This window comes from Plectropomus leopardus, chromosome 17 (assembly GCF_026936395.1).
Source record: "Plectropomus leopardus strain MGB_pleo_1.0 chromosome 17, ASM2693639v1, whole genome shotgun sequence".
Taxonomy (NCBI): Eukaryota; Metazoa; Chordata; class Actinopteri; order Perciformes; family Serranidae; genus Plectropomus; species Plectropomus leopardus.
In genome coordinates this window covers 30685517-30711151 of record NC_142192.1, presented here as the reverse complement: position 1 = coordinate 30711151, position 25635 = coordinate 30685517, and the positions used below count along the sequence as shown (strand labels likewise).

The 25635-nt window shown below is 38.8% G+C and overlaps 1 protein-coding gene across 1 annotated transcript in view; it reads left to right on the top strand.

Annotated features, from left to right (window-relative positions):
• The window catches only part of grin2da (glutamate receptor, ionotropic, N-methyl D-aspartate 2D, a), a 274878-nt gene that overhangs the window by 107470 nt on the left and 141773 nt on the right, over positions 1–25635 (top strand). Inside the window, exons 5-6 of the mRNA XM_088090301.1 lie at positions 10189–10376; positions 17782–17922. Coding sequence (XP_087946427.1) covers positions 10189–10376; positions 17782–17922 — 329 coding nt within the window. The remainder of the gene's footprint in view (positions 1–10188; positions 10377–17781; positions 17923–25635) is intronic.

Below are 25635 nucleotides of genomic sequence, written 5' to 3'. Positions count from 1 at the left end.
AAACTGCTCACAACAAGGTCTGTGGATTACCTTGATTAACTGGATCAAGACTTTTGCAAAAAGACATCGCTGTTGAATTGTTCAGATATATTTCTTTGGCGCTTTAAGCACCACAAGCCGAGTCTCATCTAGTTCCATTATATTAGAGAGAAGGCAGACGTCTCTATGGCCGATATCGCCAACACTCAAGAACTCCTAAAAAAAAAGCACTACAGGTAAGAAGAAAAATGTGCATTTTTTTATTTTGAGGTGAACTGACCCTGTAAGGGCACTATTGTGAAGTTGGGTGATCTTGGTCAGCAGCCTCAAAAGTGCAAATTTATAAAAAAATACCAATCAGACTGTACAATGACCCATTACCTTGAAACTTTTTCTGTTAACAGTTTTGAAATGAAGAGACTTTTTCTTTGCATCCTTGCTGTTAAACATAAAAGCTGCAGACAAACCACACAGTCTGGAAAAAATACACAGTAAAAGCAGAACGGACATCAGTGAAGTGGTGACCTTAGCTGTGCTGTAACACAAGGACAAGGATCCTTCCTTTTCATTCTCCCCAACCTTCATCTGTGTACATGAGCACTGTCTCCTCTCTTTTTCTACATCTCTCTTTCACACATATCCTTTTTATTCATGTTCATTCCTTGTTCTCCACCATTTTACCATTGTGAGAGTAAATGACCTTTGTCAGAATGAAACCCATGAAAGGGAGAGAGAAAGGAAGACAGAAAGAGAGGGAGAATGGACCAGAAGCAAAAAGAGCCAGAGTGAAATGATGTAATTTAATGAAAGTGATATGAAATGTTGAATAGGGAGGCAGTGAATGAATGTGCCGGGCTTTAGATAAAGAGATGTATACATTTAGATATCTGTTTTGAAAAGATGAGTCTGTACAGGGAATAGATGATTAAATGCATTTCTAGCCATGATGGCTGCATTTTGTATAGGTAAGCCAGTTTCAGGGCTCTGGTAATGTGCAAGTTCACTCAGTGACATGGCTTTTCAGGACTCTTAATGGGATGTAACCATTGTTATACATTAACAACAGTCTCGGCTGTGAAATTGTCAAAGTGGGTTTAAATTACATATTTGCAAAATACTTAAGCAATATTTTTTGAAATGTCGATAAAACACAATTGCAAGATGACTGGATTTCCATTGAGGGATGTTATGTGACTCCTCACAATGACATTCCAAGAAGCATGGCGATGGATGCTTGAGACATTAGCAGGTTTGTTTTTATTGCAGCCACTGCACTAGCCGCCACATATGAGGGATTTCTGGGATGTGATAGTTCACGATTTCACAGATGACTTGTTGATTCAAAAATTCCAGATGATCCACTCAACTTCTGAAGAGTTAATAACACAATCACACCTCTTGTTGCACCTGCTGCATCATGTCTGGGGGACCCAGTTTTGACCGACAAGCACACAGCCATAGCGTCATGTGGCCTAGAAAAACTAAAAAAGTGTTTCCATTGCAGTTTTGCAAAATATGGCTTTTTCGAATCACCTAAAATACCACCTTATGCAAGCATAAAAACTTTTTTTGTGAGAATTAAAAATTTTTTTTTTTAAATTCACAAGTTTCCATTAGGCATATTTTATATTTGCAATTTTGGTTTGCACAATTTGAGGGTTAATGGAAGCCATGTAGTGACTCACAATCCTGCTAGTCACGTTAGTAGTTTTGTCGTCACAGCCGAATATATCGCTGTCAGCAGAATTCAAAACATCTCCTCCCATACAACTCAATGTTGTGCTTTGTCCGATATGTCGTACGTCGGGCACGATGTGGAGTATCAGCACCCTTTTACCAATACAACTACCACATCCTGCACTGATGACACATATTCCTGCTACCTGCTTGTTGCATCAGGATGCATTAGCATTTCATTACAAAAGATATGTGGTCACATGCATCCCAAACTACCCCGGCAGGTGGATTCAGTCATCAGATCACTCTGACTTGGTGGATTTCTGCACTTGTTTTTAGTGCTGTCCAGTTGTGATCAGATGAGCTAAGACACATGTTTATACCAGGTATCAAAAAGATTCTTTAGTCTGTTAAAATCTTGATACCTTGGTATAAAACCATTTAAGTTTCAATTGTGTCACTTGTTCATAATTTTGAAGGTGAATTCAATACTTTGGTTGCCTTTGATGGTATTGCCATTGGTATATATAGCAAACAAAAGCACTGTAGGACCTGAGACTTAACTCTGCCGATGTACTTGAAGGTTGTTCATATCTTAAGCTTGCAGCAGGTGTCAGATTTTTATGTTTGAAACACATTGATCGTTTCCAAAGGTCCAACATTTACTGGAAATGTCAGGTGGTACTTCAAACTACCTTAACATCCTGGTGCTAAAAGTCAATTGTCGGCCGAGGATTGCTGCGGCTGCTGAACTATAATTTAATGGCCAGCACGAAAATGTGCACTTCTACACCAACAAAAGTAAACAAAAGGCAGTCATGCTCAGGGCAAGTTTTTGGACATGTTCCAAGGATATGTTTTTTTTTCTCTCTGAAATGTTGCCCTCTGGGTATTGTGCTCCTCGGTTCCAGGGTCAGTGTCATCCATCTAAATTTTGTATTTTTAACAAGAATATATGAGCACATGTCCTTGAAAAAGTAGCTTATTGCATCTGTATTGGCCCTCCTGCTTTGAGGAGCAGTGTGTGCTTTGGAAGCGGCAGCAGTGAGTTTAGGGATATATAACTCATTTTCTGTCTCCTCATTCGATTCTTGGGCGATCTGGAAATTGATCCGGTCTGCTACTGTATCATAAAGTACATTATGAGTAAAGATCATTGAGCAGGGAGGCTTGAGGAAGGAAATACCAGAACATCATATGCAAAAGTCTTTTATTGGATCATCACCCTTTACTGGAACCCTTTTAGCCATTGGACACAGCGGCTGATCGGGCTGCTTTGAACCTGCATCACTACAGCGCAGCAGATTTAAACCTGTGAGGAGTGTCAAATATTATTCCTGTTTTTTTCCCCTTTAAACATTTTGGCAATTACATTATTTCCACACATTAAGACATTTTAATCATGATGTAATCATTAAATAATGAATGAATTTAAGGAACAACAAAGGTCATTTAGTATTTGAATGTACACAGTCTAAATAGCGGAGAGCGCGGCCGTTTGGGACTTTGGGTTTTGCGTCAGCATGAAATAAACTTCCATTACTCACAGACTAATGGGACAGTATAATAAAAGTGATCCTTAAACAGAGTATGTGCTGAAAATGTACCACATTTAAAAACTCAAATACAAACAAGTACAAGGAATGCATTTTCCCAAAATTCCACCTCCCCAGGATGTTTCAGACACCTTGTTCTGGACTAAGAAAATAATTTAATAACTTAATTGAAAAATTTCAATCTAAATTTGAGCAGACAATCCTCCGAGCAGAAGAGAACACATCAAATGATTGTATGTAATAATTTAATTAGATATGGTATTTGTATGCCTACCAGGTCTTCATTTCAGTGTCACCTATCAGCTCAATGTGGGTACCATATGCTAAATGTAGCCTGTGGTTTATGTAGGCTATTTGATTTGTTTCATTTTGACCAAAAAAAGAGAAAAGGTCAATAGCAACAACTTGATTGCAGTCTAAATCTCATCATACATAACAACATACATACTGTACCAACCACACAGAATTCAAGCTTTTTCACCAGCTTTGCGTAAAACAATTGTAATCGATGTTTCATCAATGAAGGGCTTTGCACATGCACAGTGGAAGAAAAAAGTAGTATAAACAAGGATCACAGGGTTTTGTTTTTACCTAAAATAACAAGCTTTATCTAACTATCATCGAGACCACTGCATGCTCTTTTTTTGTCTGATTTCTCGCTTGACCTCTCCATTGTTGCCTTCTCCATCTTCTATTTCTAACTTGTAGAATATGACACACTCATTGATGTAGTCAACATTCACACTTCAGGTCAAGGAAAACCTGCTATTTGTTGGGTCCAGCTGAGAACCAGTTTTTCGGGTTCTCAATTTATTTTAGATCAAAATGCTCCAAAGGGTTGAAATTGGGTGCATGAACCAGTTCCATGTTGGAACTGGTTCCTGCATGGTCAAAAGGGTCAAAAAGAGGTAACAGTGACGTCACAGTGGGTCTTAGTCAGTTACAACAAGCTTTTGTCTTGTTTTTGTCTACTTTTGTTAATTTGTAACAAAACAGAAACTATAAAATACACTTCCGAATTGCCCACACGCAACTGACAGCTAACACAAGCATCAATTGATTCTCCAGGTAATCAGCTTTTCAATGATATGTTTTTTTTTAAATGTAGTTTGATTAATTACAGTACTTTAGAATAAAATATAAAAAGGATTTTAAAACTGAAACAATATGAGGATTAGTCAGAAGTTTCCACTTTGAGGCTGTAAATGAAGAGGCTGCGGCTGAGAAAGGGCACAGGTGTATTTGCTTTGTAACTTGCTGAAAAGGCACTGTCCTAACCGACCCCTCTCCCTCATACTAGCTTGTTGTGCATCCAAGGGCACTGTCAAACTGTTCATTTTAAGGGACAACATGTATTTCACCTTGTCAGGTGCGCTGAGACAGCCCATGACATTATCTGTGCAAATACAAAGTGAGTTTGATACCTGACAAACTCCATCTGATTTAAAAGCTCTAGAACGGACCTTGTGGTAAAAGTACTTTGTCAAAATCAGTTTAAAAGAAAAGCATTTTCAGTTAAGAATCTGAGGGAACAAAAGATGCTACGGAGAAGTTAAACTGACAGGTGATGCACCTTTACCACCATCATCACTGATGCTGCTGCAGATGATGCCTGAGAGGAAATAATGTACCAGTGTTTCTTCTTTTCTAACACCGTTTTCCTTTTTTTTCTTTGCATCTCATGAAAGGAAGAGAAAAGTAATGCAAACATGTTGAAGCTTTTCTAGCCTGTAGGAGCCTAGGATTAGGGCCTTGTCCACATATATGCAGGTGTATTTTAAAACTTTGCCTTTTCGGTGCATTTTGGCCACACGCAAACTATGTTTTAGGTCACTAAAAACTGATGTTTTGGAAAAAAAATTCCATTTTTTTTTAGAAATTCTGCTTTCAGTGGTGACCCATAGACAGAAAAAATTGAATTTTTGGCTTGTTCTGTCAGACTGTGTGCTGTTGTCTCCCTTGTGAGTCATCACAAAAGAGGTGACATTTTGTGCACTGATGAACAAATTAATACTGATTCTTACATTGGAAACATTTTTTTACATACTGTAAAAAATTTAATAGCCCTGGCTTATGTTTGCTTATATCAGAGAACTTAACAGGTTTATATTTGGGACCGGTGTCTATATGAGACAGACTTTTGATTCCTTTCACATAAAAGTGTTGCTTAGCAAAGATGTTGTTTCTTTAAACCCCTTTGTTGCATCTCTCCTCTTCACTCTGCTGGTATCACCTCTTCTTTGGTCTTCACGGTTTCACTAAATTGAAGTGAGTGATTGAATTGTGGAGAATTTTACCAAACTAAATTTGCTTGTAGCATATCCATATTGACAAACGTTTACTGACATTTATATTTGTATGCATTATAAGCAGCTAACTAACATATTGCCAACGTGTGACCAACAACTGAGATTTATACATCCAAAGAACTTCGATAAAAATGAACTGCATGTCAACAGGGCTTCTAATTGAGACAGGCCTTTATTTGTCAAAATGTGTAGCCACACCAGGCAAGTAAAAGGGACTAGGCTTCTAATAGGGAATAGGCTTATATTTGAAGTTTTACAACGCCCTGAAATGTCACAACTCGGCAACTTCGGTGTTGTTGAAATTTTCGAATTTCCCAATCGTAATTACGACTTTGGACCTTTCATGTGCTCGTAACTCATAAATACGGTAAATACGATATTTCCGAGGAGCATGTGAAGACAGCATATGACACATAAGACGTAGCCTTTAGGGTCCTGTTGCCAAACTAAGACTTTGAATTGCAGATTTAGGTTGTGTTGCTTCCTCGGGCTTCATGAGTGCAGATCCGTCATTGTACTATGATCCTGCCTGTCTTTTCATTGTTGTGCAGCTCACACCTTGTCACAGTTCCATTTTTGAAATGCTGCTAGTGGGGTTGCACGCCAGTTTCTGCATAATCCTCCCATGATGCCGAGGCCTTTGATGAAAAACCAAAGGGTACAGTCTCATAATGTATCCATAGTAGCATTATAGTGTGGGTTTAGTACTGAGTTGGTTCTGTGAGTGTGTGCTGAAATCCCCTCTTCACTCACACACACACACACTTGATGTTGGATTCATTGATTAAAAGCTGTTCAGCCTCGTCTGTGCTGTGATGTGAGTATAATTCAGACAGAGAGGACTGTTCCCCACTGAGACTTTTCTTTACCGCTCTCTTCATCTCTCATCCTCGTTTTTCCCCCTGCTCCCTCGCTCATCATACATTAGCATGTCTCACCAGCGATATCCTCACGCGAACACTCTGTATTTCATTTACACCTGAAATTAAAATTAGCCCAAAGTGCCCCTGCTGAATACATCTGCCCCTCACAAAGCATAAATACACTCTGCCGACATGACAACGTTGTGCCACAGCTAATGCAAAATGATTAATTTTATGTGTCTTTTATGCATAATGTTAAAGGCATAGGGGAGGCTGTAGTGCGTGCTGCACGGGCCATTTATTTGACTTCAAACCATGCCTTTGCTAATTAGCACACCGCAGGTATCAGCTGATGATTCGTATCTCAGTGCTATGGCTGGTGAGCAGGGTCGCAGGCATGTTGTTTTCCCTCCGCATGTCTTTAACATTGCAGGAGAACAAACGCATGACAAATCAAGCGGTGCTGTGACAGGAGCTGACATTGATCTAGGTTTCAAAGGGTTAAAGATGTGAGACTTTTTATACTCTCAAAAGATGCATTTTTCTCAAACTTTGAATGCAAATTCATTAAAATCAGTGTTTGTGTCACTTCACCCTTGGGATAGTCATAATAAAAGAGCACTGTAAAATGTGCTGTTATAGCACACAATACAATGCCACAGATGTCACGCTGTCATCAATATCATTGTACTACAGTCAAAGGGTTAATTTATAGAACTGCTGTGGTGAAAAAATGAAAACATGAATATTTAAAGATAACATTCAACAAATGTAAAATAAAAAAAAAAGAAATGCACAGAAATTCATACTCACCTGCTGCAGTGCCGTGTACACAGCTCTTTTAGACTGGCAATGGGAAAGCAGTCTATAGCTAGCAGCCTATTTTAAGCAGGTTTTCCCATGTTTAAAAAACCTGCGTGCACACCCTTGTGTTACTGCAGAAGTTTTTAAATGAGACTTCTCGAGAAGATGCTATCAAAAGTAAAAATGGAGGTGCTCACATTGTTGATTTAAAATACCTACCTTTTAAATCACATGTAGTACAGTGTAAAAAAAAACAAACAAAAAAATAAAGTGAACAAAATTAAATTAGACCATGTTCTGTATCAAAAGTGGTTTCTTTTGCGCGAACATTTTTTTTTCCAAATTTTTTTGGAAAGAGACTTTTTTTCATTTCAACCTGGATGTTGATGCGATTAAGCTCTGTCATGATAAAATATGAAGACCCATGGGGATCTAAATGAAATGTTTTCTTCCAAAATGAGATGTCCAACCATTGAAAAATGAAACACCTGCGCTGGCAAAGTGATTGATGGCACAAAATTATAACAAATTAGGCCCTTCTACCATGCTTTCTGAAGGATGGTGGAAAACAGAGAACTCAGCTCCATCTGAGGAGCTCTCTGAAAGACTGGATCCTCTTTACTTCTTACAGATGACAAACTTAAAGGCCATATGTAAAGAGATCTTAATATACCCTGACTGCTCGCAGGATGTGATTGATAGGGACTGAGCGTTAGCTTGGACCTCACGCCGACCCCGATTCCGTTTGCTGTCGGCTGAGTGGGAGGGATCGACGTCATCTCACTGTCGTCTCTGATGCCAGTAACCATTGCGGACGTGCAGCATGTGACAGAAATCACACACCACACGCCTGCTGGTGCAAAAGTGTGTTAGTAGAGCATTTGGGTTTGATTTCAGTTTTATAACCTCTCCATTTATCTTAGGATACAGTGGCGCAAATTTTCCTCTCGTTTCCTCTGAGTAATCATATGAAGCACCCTTAGCACCAACCACACACACTAACACACATGGGCCTCTTTCCTTTTCTCACCCTCTTCTATTTTCACGTTTTCTTTTGCTCTTGCTTTGTCTTTTTTAATCTCACTCCCTAAGTCCAATCCCCCCTTCTTTAATAATGTATGAGGAGGAAATGCAAGCAGACCAAGAGGCATCATTTTTCAAGTGCAGCTCACTGTGTTAAGAAAAATAATAAACAGCGGAAGCATTAATGTATAAGTGCACCGAGTGTACTGATGTATAAATGAATATAATCCATAACTGTAAAGGAAACATGAAAGGGCATTAAGGGACCAAAGAAGCAGAGAATATGAAAAATGTCTCTTTTGTCTCCACATCTGTTCCTCCTTTCTTTTGCTGAACTTCTTTTTCATTCTTGCTTTGTTGCTCATGTCTTTGCCCTTTTTTCTCTTGCTTGTCATATCTTCACATTTCCCCCCTTGCCCTCCATTTTCTTGTTTTGTTTAATTAAATATTTCTTTTACCAGAAGAACAACGCTCTATAAATCATAGAGCACCCAAGCATTCTTCCATTTTTTCCCGTGTTTTCTTCCCTTACCCTCACAACCCCCAATGAGAGACCATAAAAGAAATAAAGGCAATAATGGAAATCACACTAATGGCAACAATCATGACAAAACTCAAGGGTTGCAATGACACCAAAATTAACCACTATTTTACATGTATAAGATAATAAAATAATATTAAATATTTTGATGGAAATGAATTAAAAAATAAATAAAGCAAGGAAATGAGAAAAAAATGGAAAAACAGTAAACAAAACAACTGCAAAAAAATAAAATAAAATAAATATATAAGAATAATAGAAGGCTCAGTTTTCACAGCCTGGCAGTAAGGTCAAGAATCAATATAAAGTTTCCAAATTTTTTCAAAAGAATGAAAGGAATTTTCTGGGGAAAATCGATGGTTCTCCAGTTTAGTGGGCAGTACAATGTTTTTCAGCCACCTATTGTGAGTAGGAGGTCCATTTAAGAAGTCGAATTGCCATCAAGTTGATAAAAACGAGGTCATGTTGTATGCCTTTAGACAAATCAGGCTATAGAGGAACTCTAAAAACAGCAATGAGAGAACTGGGAATAATTACGGTGTTGTACACAATGTTAAGAGTGTTAAACACTTCAGACAGGAATGTATTTAGCTACGGGAAAGACCAAAAAAATGTGTGTGTGTGTGTGATTGCTCCTTACCCTTGGCCATTTTTTTCCCCTTCCTATCTATTCTTTTCTATTTCTTGTCTTCTCTCCTTCATCTCTACCCTATCATTTCCTTCTTCCTCAATCTACAATATCCTCCCACTTTCTGTCCTTCATTTCCTGCTCTCTATAGCTTTCCTTCATTACATCTCTCACACCTTTTTCTACCAACTCTCAGTCATGTTTTTATGTTCTTGCTCCCTTTTCTCCTGTATCTGTTATTTAATTGTTTATGTCTCTCCTTTCCTCTTTCCTTCCTTTTGTTCTCTTGATTCATACTTCACTCCCCCACTCTTGTAGATAGATATAGCAGCTCTTCTATATCTATTTCTTTTTCCTCCCTTTATCCCTTTACTTTCCCCCCGCCATAAATGTCCTTTTCTGTTCCTTCTTCCTACTTTTTTGCCCTCTATCTCTCTTCCTGTACCACTAATTACTTCCAACCATCTCCCTCCACCCTTCCCAGGGTTTTCACAGCTCCTTAAAAAGAACCAAAATAAGAAGAACATAATCAATTAAATGCAAAGGGCAGGTTCTCTGCACATACAGACACCACCACACACTGCTGATGGGAGGGAATACTTTTGTTTGAGTCCATATATATATATATATATATATATTTATATATTTATATATATATCTTTTTTTTAGGAAAATCCTTCACAATGCCTTTAATTTAGTTAAAGTTAGTTCTGAGTGGCATTAAAACATTCTGAAATCTAACTTGCCTTTAACTTTAGGAACCGTGCTTCTGTGTATTAACTGTCTCCCTCTCTCCCTTCCCTTACAGGTACGTCTACTGTACTGCTCCCTGGAGGAGGCTGAGCTGGTTTTCCGGGCAGCCTGGGCGGCGGGTCAAGCTGGGCCCAGTCACATGTGGTTCGCTGTGGGACCCGCCCTGTCCGGTTTGGGCCTGGAGGGGCTGCCAAAGGCCTTGTTCGCCATCCGGCCGCAAGGCTGGAGGGACGAGCCTCGAAGGTATGAGTAGAGCAGAAAGGCTACAAGGGTTCAAGGGCTATGGGGCTCCGACAGGGTGTCTGTAGGGGTTAAGATATTAGATATATGGTGAATTTTCCACTTTGCATGGATGGACTTTTGGGGTTTAATGAATATTAAACAGGTTCAGATTAATACACAAAGCATCTGCTTTTCTAAACAAAAAAGGAGAGAAGGGACTGTCCTTCAAGTTCAGCTCAGCTCATTCAGCAAAATGTATCTGCTGTATCTGAGACTACAAATTGTACAGCAAGGCAAATTTATTTATACAGCACATTTCAGCTACAAAAAAACATCAAAAATGTTAAGACAACGTGCAAAAGAAACACATTATAAAATAACATTTTAATACGATTAAAAACATCATCATAACCGCCAATAAAGACCAAGAGAATAGAAAGCAAAAATAAGCTAAAATGGAATTCAAAAACAGCATTACAGTGAAGTGCAAGAAATTTAAAAAATGTTGATTTAATAAAAGGCAGCAACAAACAGAAAAGTCTTCATGTTGTCTTCGATATGTTTTCACCATGTCAAGTAACATCCATGCTTAATGTTTATATATCTAAAGTTCACAAACATCTGCTAACATTCGAACTGCCATAAGCTTCCTGCTTTAGCAGATCCAGTAAAGGCTAATTTATAGTTGTGCATAGGCTCCATCAATAATAGTCCACAAATGTAATCAGCCACACATGTAACACAAATCTGCAGCTTTTAATGTTATAATCCCACAAATGTAATAAATTTACCACAAATGTAGTCGCAGTTGCCTACTACAAATGTGATACCTACATTCCTGAAAATGTAAACGCTTGTACATTTATGTAATGTGAGAATGAAAAATCTGCAGTGTTATGTGCACTGGAGGTTTTGAGTTTCCACATCACACATGTGCCAGTTGAATATCGGACCACTCCTGGCTTCTAAACTATCTGTGATGTCACAAAACATCATAGCAGATGAATGTGAGAGCAGCCTACGAGTGTCAGACTTTGCACATATATCATTCTGTACAGTGAAGCTCAAACATTGAACTAAAGGAACACGAAGAAAAAAATCAATATTTTGAGTGGAGGAGGACTTTAAGTTATTGTAAATCAGTGTACACGCACTCACCCTACCTGAACTTGAACTGAATTGTCGTGAGAGCTTTTTAGCCATCGATTTGTCCATGCGCTGTCCGTGGTGCTGAACGGTAAGCTTACTAAAACTCAGATGAACCTGCTGCAGGGAAATTGTCATTACAAGAGGTGTTTTGCTTATGCAAAAACAAAAACAACATTTACGTGCCTCTGACAAGGAATATAAAGCGGTTGAGAGAGAGAGAGAGAGAAGGTAGAAGGCGGACTTGTTAATGCACAGCCTATATTGGGCTCGATGGTTCTTTCAGTAATTTATAACTTACTCAGAGTGCTGCTTTCAGTCTGCCCAATCCCGTGATACTTTCTTAATGAGCTAACTCAAATCTATTGGTAGCCATTTAAGTAAATTAAGTAAATTTTTGCCGCCAGTGTCTGACTATAAATCACATAATCAGTATTTGACGACATCAGAATGAGAATGGGCTGGTACAGCTTTGACTCAGTGCACAAGTATAAACCCATCTTAAGAATCCAGCAACAAAATGCATCACAGTTGTGATTATAGCATTGAAGAGGAATTCAGCGTTTTTTGTCCATAAAAGTAAGATTGTTGCCTTTATAAGTAACATGGCCTTACTTTTAAAGTGAATATACCTTCCTTTTCTTCTTACACCTCTGACTATCCTCACAACATTCATGTTTATTTCTATTTCCAGTCATACTTAATCAACTTCCGAGTAGCAGTGTTTTTCTCTCTGAAGTTTGCAAAATACCCAGTTAGTGAACCCTGTGTTTTTCTGTCTAAATGTAACTGAAGGACATACTATGATTATGAACCTTTAATGTTGCTCACTTTTAAAATTGCATGCTCTTAAAAGCTACTTTATAACACAAGGAGGCTTTTTTCATGATTCTCTGGTGATATGTAGAGCCGCTGCAGCTGAAATTCTGTTCACTTCCAATATTGCAGTTTCTTTTGTCGGATAAATTGACAATTTATACCTGAAATGTTGAACCTTAAAGCTGCTGAAAGTCGATTCATAAAAAATCCTTAGGATAAGCAAGAATACACACATTGAAAAACCCACCTTGTTGCACCTCCATGTGTTTCCTGCAGCAGCACGTGGAGGTGCACTGTAAAATTTTACGACCACCTGCTCTGTCCATAATGTATTGTCTGCTGCAGGGGTGACCTGATTTCACCGCGGGGATCATTAAATTTTCATCTAATCTAATCTACATAGACTGACCGAGTGAATCCGAGTGAAAGGTGGAATCCTTTATTGATTTGAACTATTAAATCCACCTCAGTCACAATGGCAGAGGCAGGTCAGGAAGGATTTTTACACTTTACGAGGAAAGTTCAACAATGCAGGGCAAAGATGAAAGCTTACTTTGTAGGTGAAATGTTATTGCATCACAAATCCAAACCAGGTTAAGGGCTACAAACTGTCAAATAAGTTTTGTATTTTCTACAAAATAGTTCAGTAAACAAACAGCTTTTATTCCTAAACTTGAGGAGACATAAAATGCCCACTGAGCTCAAGGATATGACTCTTTTTTGCATCATCCCACACATCACCTTGGGTACCGCCACGTCACTCTCTGTGCTTTATTGAACACTCGCTGTCTACCGGCCATCTTAAATCCGCTGAGATGCAGAATTCTTTCCAGCTTGCAGAGAAGCATTTCGGCTGCATCTGATTTTTGTGCTTGTGAAATGATTGTCGGTTAGAAAGGAGAGCCCCGAGTGAGCGGCACACTTGTCACTACCAAGCAGAGCGTCACAGTTCATAGTGGAACACAGATGGTTTGTCCCAAGAACAGGTCTGGGTACTTAAAGAGATGTCGCCAACACAGATGTGCCCTTTGAAAGACCTGTCTGTCAGCCTCAACCTGCACTCAGTCACTGAAGTATAGACCCACTCAGACTAGAGCTAATGGTCCATTCAGGCAGTTTTATACCCAGCAGAGAGCATTTAATACAAAGTTCCTGAACACTAGAAAGTCCTACATCAGTGATGCTTGACTGATAGGGCCAAATCTGGCTCCTGATAGGATGCTGAATCCCTGAAATGTCTTAAAACCCAAGTAATGTCCAAAAATCCAAGAAGTCTTAAAATTTAATATTCGTCCTAAAATTCTAGAAATGTCCTAAAATCTGAGAAATATCTTAAAAATGTCCCAAAGTCCTAGAAATGTCTTAAATTAGAGAAATGTCCTAAAATGTATGAAAAGTCCTGGATTCCAATAAACATCCTAAAATCAAAGAAATGTAAAATCCATGAAATTTCCTAAAATCCTAGAAACATGTATTGGACTGCTGCAACTGACCCCTGGCCTCCTGTCATTTTTTAAAAGTGCCCCCCAACAAAGCAAGTTGAGTATCCCTGCTGTATACTGTGCTGTAGGTGCATCAAAACAACCCGGCCAATATCCAAATTTTGCCAAATTTGCCAAATTTTGGCCCTGCGGGCTGTAAGTTGAGTATCGCTGGTGTTGGACTTTCTAGTGTTCAAAAACTTTATATTAAATGCTCCCTGCTGGGTATAAAACTGATTGAGTAAATGCTTTTTTATTTAGATAAATAAGTAATATATATATATATATATATATATATATATATATATATATATATATATATATATATATATATATATATATATATATATATATATATATATATATATATATATATATATATATGAACTGCCCCTTTAAGTTTGAGTTTTGATCATCTTCCATTAGCGTGGGCCCAGTTTTGAGGTACTTTTACCACACTTTTAATTGGTCTTTTTGATATGAAATATTAACCAGTGACTGAAGGCAAATACCTGGTAAAATAACTCTGTCACATGATATTTCCAGAGCTTAATGAGCTGATGAAAATTGCCCAAACGCACCATTACACAATTGACCAGTGCACAATGGATTATTGGATATGGAGGGTGCAAATGATACACCAGCTGTGTCCTCCAAATCCCCACAATTAAATATTTCAAATGATTCTGACACAGTAATCCCCGCCTCCTCTCAGTGCTACATTACAGTAAGTCTGCTCTCTGCTGCTGCAGTGTTTATGAACGCCGCTGCTGCTGATGGATCCTCCAGAGAGCCTTTTTAGACAGTAAAGAAACCACGCTTATGATGTGGATCAGTAGTTTTTGTGAACACATTAAAGAAACGGTCGCTCGCTGCGATGGGAGCAGTCTAACCTTGCTGCACCGCTAACAGCTCTTTGAAGTCACATGTGAAATAAAAGTGATTCAACATATCGTAACATGCGAGGGAAGACTTTAACACCAGGACATGTGCTGTAACAGCCATGTCGCCACTCTTAAAGTGACGGTAGCAAGAAAGTACAACTGTGAACACGATGCTTCCTGTCCCGAGGATACAATGACTGCGACTTAATTCCCTTGTGAAGACTGAATACGTGACACCTCAAATGTACGCGCTGAGCACTTTTGAATTTTTGAACTCTCCTTGCAGTCCTTCGCCACTTCACTTCCTGCCCTGCCAGCTTGTTTGAAGTGGTAATGCTCTGAATTATAGAGGCATTGAAATGCTTTATGATTTAGGATCATTAGGGTCTCCTGCCCGCCTCCAGCAGGCCTTATCATCAGCGAGAACATATTGTTGGTGTTAAATGTTTATTTAACATAATAAATGTTTTTTTTCCTTTATGTATATAAGAAGTGAGGAATGTTTAAGTGCTGATTTTACGAGCTGCGTTACAAATCAGAGTTCACTTTACAGCCATAATAAGGAGCGGTGGCTTTTAAATAGTCTGTTGCTGTGTGAAAGCTTCCTGCAGATCAAAGTCTGATGATCTATTATTAAACTGTCCTGAGACAGATGGAAGAGAGTCTGCTGATATTTATTTATTGGAGTGAGGGATACTTGATACATAGTTTTATTTAGAAACTGGATGTTCGGTGTTGTACTGAAGTCGTGCATGCACCAGCTGCTTCATTTATGCTGTACTATCAGAAACTGATGCGGATATTGATACTGATACTGCTAATCAATACAAAAAATATCCAAAATCTTATACAACTTGGTGCAACCAATGAAGACACAACATGAGAAGGTTTTTGAAAAGATTAAACAGTTATTTTATTACTATTTCATTTCTAAATTAAATACTAATGGTTTGTTACTTTTAAAAATACACATGTATCACTCTTCACATTTTGCACACGGCAATAATTATAATATGAGAAGCTGGAATTATGATGTGAATTATGAATTAATATGTTTTTTGCATGAAAAATTACTTACACTATTCTAACAATAGTTGGCAATTATTTTTTTTAGCTGCACTTGTAGATTTTCATAAGGTTTTTTGCAGAAAAACCTTAAAGTAGTTACTTAATAATAGTAGTCGAGTACAAAGTACAATATTTCTTTTTTAAGTGTAGTGGAGTAGAAGTAGGAAGGAGGCATGAGATTAAAATACTAAAGCAAAGTAAATGTTCCTCAGATTTGTACTAAGTAGTAAAGTACTTAAGTAAATGTACCTCATTACTTTCCATCACTCAGCGGAGGGACGTAAAGTAACTGAAACTACAGTAACTGAGATCAGTGCACCAAGTATAGTAGTATCTCTTTAGCCCTGACATTTAATAATCCAACCATCATAATCAATCTAAAACAGGATCTCAATTTGATTAAGTGACCTTATTCCTTTTTTGAAATGTTCCTCAAATATAAAACTTTTTTTTTTTTTGCCCTGGGCAACAGTTTGTGGCCTTAAATGTTTAAATTAAATGTTTTTCTCTTATCTTGGTCAAAGTGCTCTTGACCACTTGTAAAATGTTCTCTTACCTAAGAGAAAGCAAAAATAAGAAAACATTGGTGAATCCCAAAAATCAGTGGGTACTGAAAAAATAAGAAAAAAATAATGGATACGAGCAAAAGAAAGAGAAAATTTGCTCATATAACGTATCTTGCATGATCAACCAAAAACCAGTATTTTGGCTGTCAGTGAGTCATTAATCAGCTGCTCGGTAACCAGCTGACTAGTAACATCCAGTCAGAGTTATATAGGTGTGCATGGTTTAATTTTTAACCCTTTGAAGCTTGAGAAAATTGGCTTTATTCCTTTCAAAATTATAAGAAGAGGGTGACAAGCAACTTAAAAACAAACACTAAAAACAAAACAAACAATAATCAGATCTAAATAAATAAATAAATATAACAACAACATGACATTAAGAAAGTGCACAACAAACATTTTTTTCTGAAACATAATTTTAAATTCATAATATCAAAGAGTATTAGAAATTGTTTTTTACTTTTTCACTTTTTTTTGTTAATATCTGATAATCCCACCCAGCTACTATTGTAATTATCGCTTTGTCTCCTTGTACTAAATGTTTTGCAGTTTGTGGGATATTTCTTGCCAAGTTGCTCAATGATTTTTTTTTTTGTTTTGTTTTTGAAAGAAAATAAACCAATTTTCTAAGGTTTCAGAGGTTTAAATGCTGGTAAAAGGCATATGAATGAAGCGCAAGAAAACTGATATTGATCCAGGTATTAAACTTACACTTTAATTTTACTACTCTATAGGTGGCTAACTCAACAGCTAATAATATATATTATGAAATAAGATAAGATGAGAGTTTTTGGAAGGTGAGCACTATCTCTTTTATTGGAATATGTATTTTTCCTCTCCTTTTACCCAGCAAAACAGCAGAAAAATGTATTTCCCAAAATAATGGAAAATCTTTTAAACACCCAGAAATCCTGACAGCATGCTCACATTTCTCGGCCCGCCTTGTCTCTGATGATTTGTACAAAGGAAAAAGAGAAGAGGAAAGAGATCTGATGCTGATGATCTAATCCAGTTTTTAGCTGATGAGGAGACAGCTTGGATTTTGCCCTTTAGTCTTGATTCATCACTCTGTGAATGCAGAGAAGTGCACATCCCCAACACCAGAAGCTCATTTGTAGAAACTGGGTAATTTTACAGTGTCTCAGTCAGTGAAGATGTAATTACTTTTCATTTTGTAGAGTCACACATCATTTAAACTGCCAAAATGGGTGTTTTATAAAATTTTGCCACGTTCAACTTTAAGGTAAAGAGGAGTCCATTCGTTTCCCTCGTAAGTTTAGTGCTATTACAGGAAGTTTGAGTCTGCTGAATTTTTATTATCACTCATTCAAGCGGTGACAGTCGCCTTCCACCCAGACAATGTCTCTCTCCTGCATCTCCCAGGACCTCAGCAGTGTCATAAAGGACCTTTGAAAATGTCCCACTGTCTCCGTCTCACATTGTTCTCTCCCTAATCCTGCAGGCGCATCGCCAAAGGCGTCTCTGTGCTCACCCACGGGGCGATGGCTCTGCGGAGGGACCAGGGGACCACCAGCCGGTCGCAGTACGCCGGCAACTGCCAGAGTGACGGCAACCAGACCCACCGAGTGCCAGACAGGATCAGGTGAGCGGGAGGGGTCGGGGGGGTGACTTTGAGGTTCGATGTCGTTCATGCCGGCTCCTGACATGCAGCAGAGTGAGCGAGCAAACAGCAGCAGCACGGAAAAGCAAACAGTGGAGCTTTCAGAGAGCTGAGTCACTGTGACCTGGAAACAGCTGTTGTGTTTCTGTAGTGATGCTGTACAGGTGAAATTCCACACGGTGGCTGCTGCTGTAAATATTTCTGTTTTTACTGGTCTCCTACATATTTAGAGGAATGATTACTACACATCAGGAGCATGATGACAAATGTTTTATCTGCTTTGGCTTCACATATTAACATATTTCATAATGAAAGACCTTGACATTGAGAGCGTATTGATTTTGCAACTCAGCAGCACTGTCAGGGTCACATTCGGTGCTTCCAAACGTGGACAGACATTGTGGTGCATTCATAGCCCTTATTAAAGGACTAGTTGCTTCTGTATCTGTGGAATAATGTCTTTGTATTTCCATAGCTATTGCATTTACATCAGATCATTGTTTTCTTTATCTTTTTTCTTTTCTTTTGTACCACTGATGCTGAAAAGAAAATAAGAAAAGCTGTTGCAAAATGTTGTGATATAAGCCAACCTGTCCTCATTCTAGGGACGTCAAATACGGCAGCCTAGTCAGTGTCCCTTGGCATCTGTTATCAATGAATAAGGCATCTTTCAATTCAATTCAGTTCAATTCAATTCAATTAAATTCAATTCAATTCAGTTTTATAGAGCCTGATATCACATATCACAATTTAAAACATACAACAAGGAACCCCAAAGGGACAAGGATCATGACATACTTGTCAAGTGACATACTTGTTAATTTACAAGAAAACATAGCTGTGACCCAAACCATGATCATTTTTCTAAACCTAACTGTAATTTTGTTGCATAAACCATATGCATATCTGTGAAGACTGCAGTTTAGTTTGAAAGACACTGTAGCATGTAATGAGTTGAAATTCATACATAAACTGACACGATAGATGCCATGGGTCACCCAGAGCATCATAGTTGGAAGCTGCTGGCTAAGCTGCCATATGTGATGACTTTGGAGAGAGAACGTGTTGTAAAGTTGATGGTTTTGGACCATGTTTTCATGCAGCAGTGGCCGCACTGCAAGTCTAAGTGGAATCTATGTCGTATCCTAGCAACCAAAAGACCCCTTAAAATGGTCTATAGGAGAGCTCATGTCTTGTTAAGACAAGCCAAGCTTCCCCTGGCTCTGTTGTAGTTTGTGACCTGCAAGCTGTGTCCAAAATTCATGGACCGTTGCGTTTGAAGGATAGCAGGTCCTTCAAAGGACTGAGGGCAGCTGAACCTGCTCCTCACCTCCAATCAGGCCTTGTATGAAAGAAAACTAATCCTGCTTTTGGCTGCCAATTTTTAAGTCACCAGGAAGTCAAAACACCAACAAAATTAGTCCATAACATTAGTTTACAGTCCAGCAGGAGAGCCATTTACAGTATCTCCAAACATCCAAGCTTTACATCTAAGATAATTTTCCCCTCATACCCGGAGGGACTTAAAATACATGGAGAGGAAATGAGCAGACGAGCAGGACAGCAGAAGTCCAACTTTAACTGCATGCTTGATTGACTGCCGTTGCTGCTCTTTGGCACAATCCCCTCTGGGAACTGTTTGGAGAAGTCAGGTTTTGCCCTCTTCTCAGCTGTCAGGGTTACAGGAGCTGTCTGGCAACCTGCTGCCAGACCAGCTCTGCAGATCTGTGTTCAATTTTGCTAATGCAGTTTTATTGTATAACGCTCACAAATGAATTATCTGCAGGGGAGATGCAGGATGTATGCACAGAGAACGGTTTGTAAGTCTTGTGGCATTAAGTTAGCTTTTGGGAAAGAGCTCTGTATCAGGAGATATACCCTAAGAAACCCTGATCTTAAGAGATAATGTCAAAAAGCCCTTAAGGAAGGCACTGACTCCCTCACTGCTTCATTTGAACTGCAGCTGTACTCGCACTCAGGCCTCACACTGAACTGAATGTGAAGAGGCGTGTTTCTAGAAGGAAAAAAAACACAACAAACTTCCAACACACGAAGGTGTGAAAACAATAGGGCATTATGTGTGACTTTAATTTGCATTTTAAAAATAAACAGTTGAAGCTGAAATTACCAACGTTCTGTTTGTTCCTGTACAGCAGCAGAGATGACGAGTATCTGGGGTCGTGTTTCTGATCTTGTTTTGGCTCGTAATTGCTGATATGCCTTGAAAATTTAATGAGTTGACCGGTTCAGAACAGTTCTAACGAGGACAGGCGGCGGTATTGATAGGCGCCAGCCTGCAACTCAAATAAAAAAAAAAACAAAAAAAAACAACTTTATTTGTGCTCTGTTCAGACTCCTTTTACATGCAGTTAAGTCTCTGAAATCTGATAAATTAGGTTTGATTTCTTTAAAAATAAGGAAAAAAAACATAATGAATAACTTGAAATGTCATACAAACTGGAAGAAAAACAGCTGGTAAGATTATTAGATATCCAAAAAAAATAGCCAAGAATACTATACTTATAGTTATGATATAATATCCCAGTCTGTCAGTGTGCTTCTGTTACTACCAACTCTCTGAAGATGCTAATAATTTCACTGTAACTGCGTGCCACTGTTAGTGCTGATCTTTTTGAAATGGACTGTTTTTGCATTAAGGCTAACTTGCTAGAAAGGTGCCAATTTTGCACCAAACGATTGCATATTACTTTTTACCTACCTTGATACATGCAAATAGCACAGGAGCACTGAGAGGCCATTTGATCGGCAGTGCAGTCAGGGTGCATTTTACCCTCTGAGGATGCTCTGAGAATTGCGCAATTTCCTTTTACATTATTTGAGCAGGTTTAGCGGCTGCAAAAGCACTCCATGTCTTTTGTGAATTCACCCCTGGGCGTATTGAATCGAGACAGGGTACATTTTATTTTCTGTGAATCAAGCTTCAAAGGGAGACTGTATTTCCCTTTAACGTTTATTGAGAAAACTAGATGTTCACACCTGTTCCCTCTAATTGTATGGGTATTGAAAGACACTCTGGGAAATGTTTATCCTGAAGTAGATGCAGATGAGGCACAACAAAACAACAGCTAACACCAGAAAATAACAGATTGGTGCAGATATGACAGATTGATGACAGCATTAGAGAAATCTTCCCCGCACAGACAATAAGTGCGACTGCAGATGGATGGTTACCGCAGGTTGCCTGTCTGCGCTCTTTAATGAAGTGAGGAGGTTCATTTTAAACTCGGCAAAACATTTCATGCCCTTCAGAATCTGGTTTTTGAATGCTCTCAATCAGCAGCAGTGCTGTCTGTCATGCTGACAGGCGCCGGGCTCATGGGAGTCTCATCGAGTGGCGGTGATAGTCCTCTCCGCAGCAGCATGAATGACACCTGTAACACGTGAAGGGTTTCACTCTCGAGGGAGACGAACACCTAACTGAAAATGGCTGCGTTGTGACTGAAGCGTCGCTGACATAGAAATGAAACTAAACCTGTTGGTGTTTTGAACATTTGTGTGGCCTTGTTCACGTGTAAACAAATTTATTTTGGGAACACTAGGAGCTTCTGAATAACTGGATAACAATTCATAGAGTGTTAAGGGCCCCCACTTGTCAGTCTAAAAAGATTCAACATGTTTTGGTTCACTCTTAGCTAAATGTATGCATCTGTTGAAGTAGATCATGAAGAGGCTTGGGCGCTATATGATGGGCTAAGTGCACTGTGCTTACTTTCTATTTCGCAGTAGAGGGCCGGTCACGCGTCCCATGAAATCGAAGAACGCTTGCAGTGATTGGCTGAAATAAAAACCATACAAATAGTCATTTTTTTCTAGATCTGAATATAAAAAGGATCAAGTGCAGGTTTAGTTTGACTGGAGAATTTTTTATGACTGGGGTTATTTTGGAGCCCTAATGCCCAGCCCTAATGGCTAATAACCATCTGGATCACTTGCATTGATGGAACTAGAAAAAATATTTGCTCACTATCATGAACGCTAAGTCACTCAATGGTTGCACTGAAGAGGGATCAGATAAACGCCACAACACCTCGTTATACCCTCTATTTGTCAAGTGTTAAAATTGTTGGCGCTGCTTTTTTCCTGTTGCTTTAACAGGAGGTGAGATGGGGGAAGAACCTGTAAATGGCTTCTTCCAGTCACTGTGCAGTTACACTCGAGAGGAGTAAAGATGCAGCTTGGTAAGATGGTTGCACTCACACCTTATCAACATCAGGCTTTAGTGGCACACCGGGTTTGAGAATGTCAGTCTATTTCTAATGCTCCTCGGTGCATCTCCACCAGGCTACAGATATCTGATCTGATCCACCCAAAGGGCAGGAGGTGCTAAGGTGTTAATATGCTGTGTGTTTCACTCTTGCTCTGATGTGTTGCAATAGCTGTTTTCTCAAGTCTATGTATGTTTGAACATGTTTTCTTCCATGGCTCTGAATTACCATCAAGAGCTGTGTTCGAAGCCATTCCCTATCACGGATATAGTGCACTAGATAGTGTGCTCGCCATTTTGTAGCGGTGTTCGAATTCTCAGTGGTTAATTTCATCCACTCTTTAGTGCACTATAAAATACCCACAATGCACAGCAAATTTGAGTGTACATACGATGTACCCTACATTTAACTCCTGTATACCACAATGCAATGCAGCCGTGCATTTCCAGTGGGAAAAAATTCAAATGTAGTGTCTGAAATCTCGTTCATTTTTCCCTGTATAATGCACTATTTAATATACATTACATAGTGAATTGTGAGTAAGTGGATGAGGCGACCGTTTTGAACACAGCATAGATCTCCTACAGAATGCGAATTTCCTTTAACCCTCGAATTGAGCAGAATGAAATTGCAAACGAAAATACGCCTAATGGAAACAGGTCGATTTCGAAAAAACTTACATTTAAAAAAAAAATTTAAGCTTGCATGAGGTGTTATTTCAGGCAATTCAAAAATGCCATATTTTGCAAAACTGCAGTTGAAACACTCTTTTTTAAGTACAACAAAGAGCAAAAACCGGCTCCTTTAGGCATGATGCAGCAGGTGCTGCACACTGTATACTATGACTTTTTTGTGCCACTTTGAACAACATATACTAAGGCTTTTTTTAATCAAAATGTTTGATCAAAATGTTTTTTATTTGAATGTATTCATAAAAAAACCTTTTCACACATTCATATATTGTTAAACACAACAAAAAAACTTTTGACCCTTTTTTGTTTCTATACTTAACAGGCAGAGCATGTTTTACACTCAAAAGACAGACTTGTTGGCAGAGCGCTTTGTTTCCAATTCAGATTTTGGCCTTGCTCTGAATCCAAGCTCACAAAAAAGAAGCTTGTTATTGTGGGAATAAACCTTCCCACATGATTGATGTTATTACCTGTTGTGAAGCTTCTGCTGAAAAAATGGCTCCCGTGCAGCTCTCTTTGTTTTTGAAAAACTGAGCTGTGAATACAAGGTAGCATTTCAATAGTTCTGCCTTTCAAACCCGTGACATCCTCTTTTACACTGAAGGAAACCTCAAAATGGTCTTGATGAATGGAGCTGCACACTTGCCAACAGTGCTCCTCTGCTGGAGTGAATAGTACTGGAGGGGTGGGAGGCAGAGTGAATGCATGCTCAGCGAATCTCCCCTGAATAATTAATCATTAAGAGACAGTAAAGCAAGTAAAGTTGATATTATTAATTAGCGTATAGATTTATGGCTTGATGTTTAAATATTTCACTCTCTGTATGGTTGAAAAGCCTCGCACAGACAGCAAGTGTTATCTTTCTTTGGAACGTGAGGCTCACACTGAAAAATCAGATGAGACAATACACATTTCTCGCTTCCTAACAATCTCCATTAGTCAGTCTTTCTGCTCTTTGTGTGCTCTGACAGCTGAGACAGATGTGTATTTAACAAAAACAAGACATGAAACACTGACATGGCTGACTGCATTCACCAAAATGGCAAAAAAAAAACAAAAAACCACTGAACAAGCAGCTGCTCACGTATGCAAACCCCGGCACGCACAAAGTGTGCAAAGACTGAGGAGACAGGAAATGTGTGAGATGGAAGTTTGGCAGGCAGAGCTGGAGGAGAGTGGAGAGGGTGGAGAGAAAGGGTGAGTGGAGGATGGAGATGACGGGAGACGCAGGCAGAGATAACGATGATGATGATGATGATGGCGATGCCGGTGATTTGGCTGTCTGCTTGGAAATCATTTTCTCAGCTCCCGGCCTTCAGATTACAAACAGCAGCAATGAAATAAATGAACACATGCAGCACAACAGAGCAGAGTGGAGCTCGTAATGACGGCGTTCAGATAAAACTCGATGCTTTACAGCAAAGTGCGGCTCACCGCGACACACCGAAACACCGCTAATGGGAAAAATTTACAGAGATTATTGACACTTCAGCACACATTCAAAGATAATATTTTCTAGATGCATGCCTGTTTATGGCCACTATTATTATTATTATAATTTTTAAACATGAAAATGGTTTAAAAAAATCTTTGTGGTGAAAGAAATTTTATTGAACAAAATACTAGGATTGCCTGCACTTTCTTTGAAACCCACTAATCAGGTGGATCCAGGTAAAAGCCACAGTGACATCCTGTTTGGAACAATTAGACTCATCAGACATGCTGAGGCGGGAGGGGACGCAGATTTTGGGAGGATTTAATGCCTTTAGAAAACTAAGACATGGAGTGCATTGTAAATGAATAAGTAAAAAAACACTAGTGTGGACTGACAGAGAGGATGTCAGATGACGTATCAGACAGAAGAAAAACACGAAGGCCAGAATGAGACAGCCACAATGTAGCTCGTTCTAATAACAAAGAGGTCATTGCAATGTTTTTATTTGTAAAATTGCATAATTGACTCTTTGAAACCTGTTTTGAAGTTTGTCAAAAGATGTCCTGCAAAGGCAAGAAAATAGAAAAATGTGTCAAGAACATAACCTGAAAATTAGTAAATAAATAAATTTAAATCAATTTAAATTTATCAAATTTAAAACATGAGAGAGAGAGAGACAGAAAGATTGTAGAAAGAGAAAGAGACAGAAAATTGTAAAGAACAAAACAAACAAAAAAAACCCCAGAAAATTATATATATATTGAATATAAATACATTTCAACAACTTCTGTGCAGGTCATTTATTTTTTACTTTTCTTTTATTGGTGCTTATTTCCGGGTCCTTTATTTCAGTTTTTCATTGTCTTCTCCCCATTTAAAGGAAAATAAATAAAACCCAAAGGGTTAATGCAACTGTGAGTCTCTCTGGACTGAAGCATAATCTCAGACACAGAAACAGAATGTAGGACAGAAGATGCAGAGAAGAAGGGAGATATTATTCTTGGCTGTTAATTAAAATATTGCTTTTTTTTTTCTCGCGTTGATGATAAAGCTTAATGTAAAAACCCAACGAGACAGAGCAGAGGAGAGTGAGAAACAGGAAGACGTCAGAAGAGGATAAGGAGGTGATGGAGAAAGGAGATGGCGAGGAGGAAGAGGGGAGAAGAAAAGGGGAACAGGAGAGCAGGGAGGAGATAAGACAGAGAGAAGTAGAGGAGAGGGGAGACAGCGGAGGAGCTCAGGCAGTCACCTCGAACCCTCAGGGGGAGCGACTGCTCAGCTGGAGTGTCACACTGCCCTCCCTCTCTCTCTTTCTCTGTCTCACTTTTTTAATAAGCACACT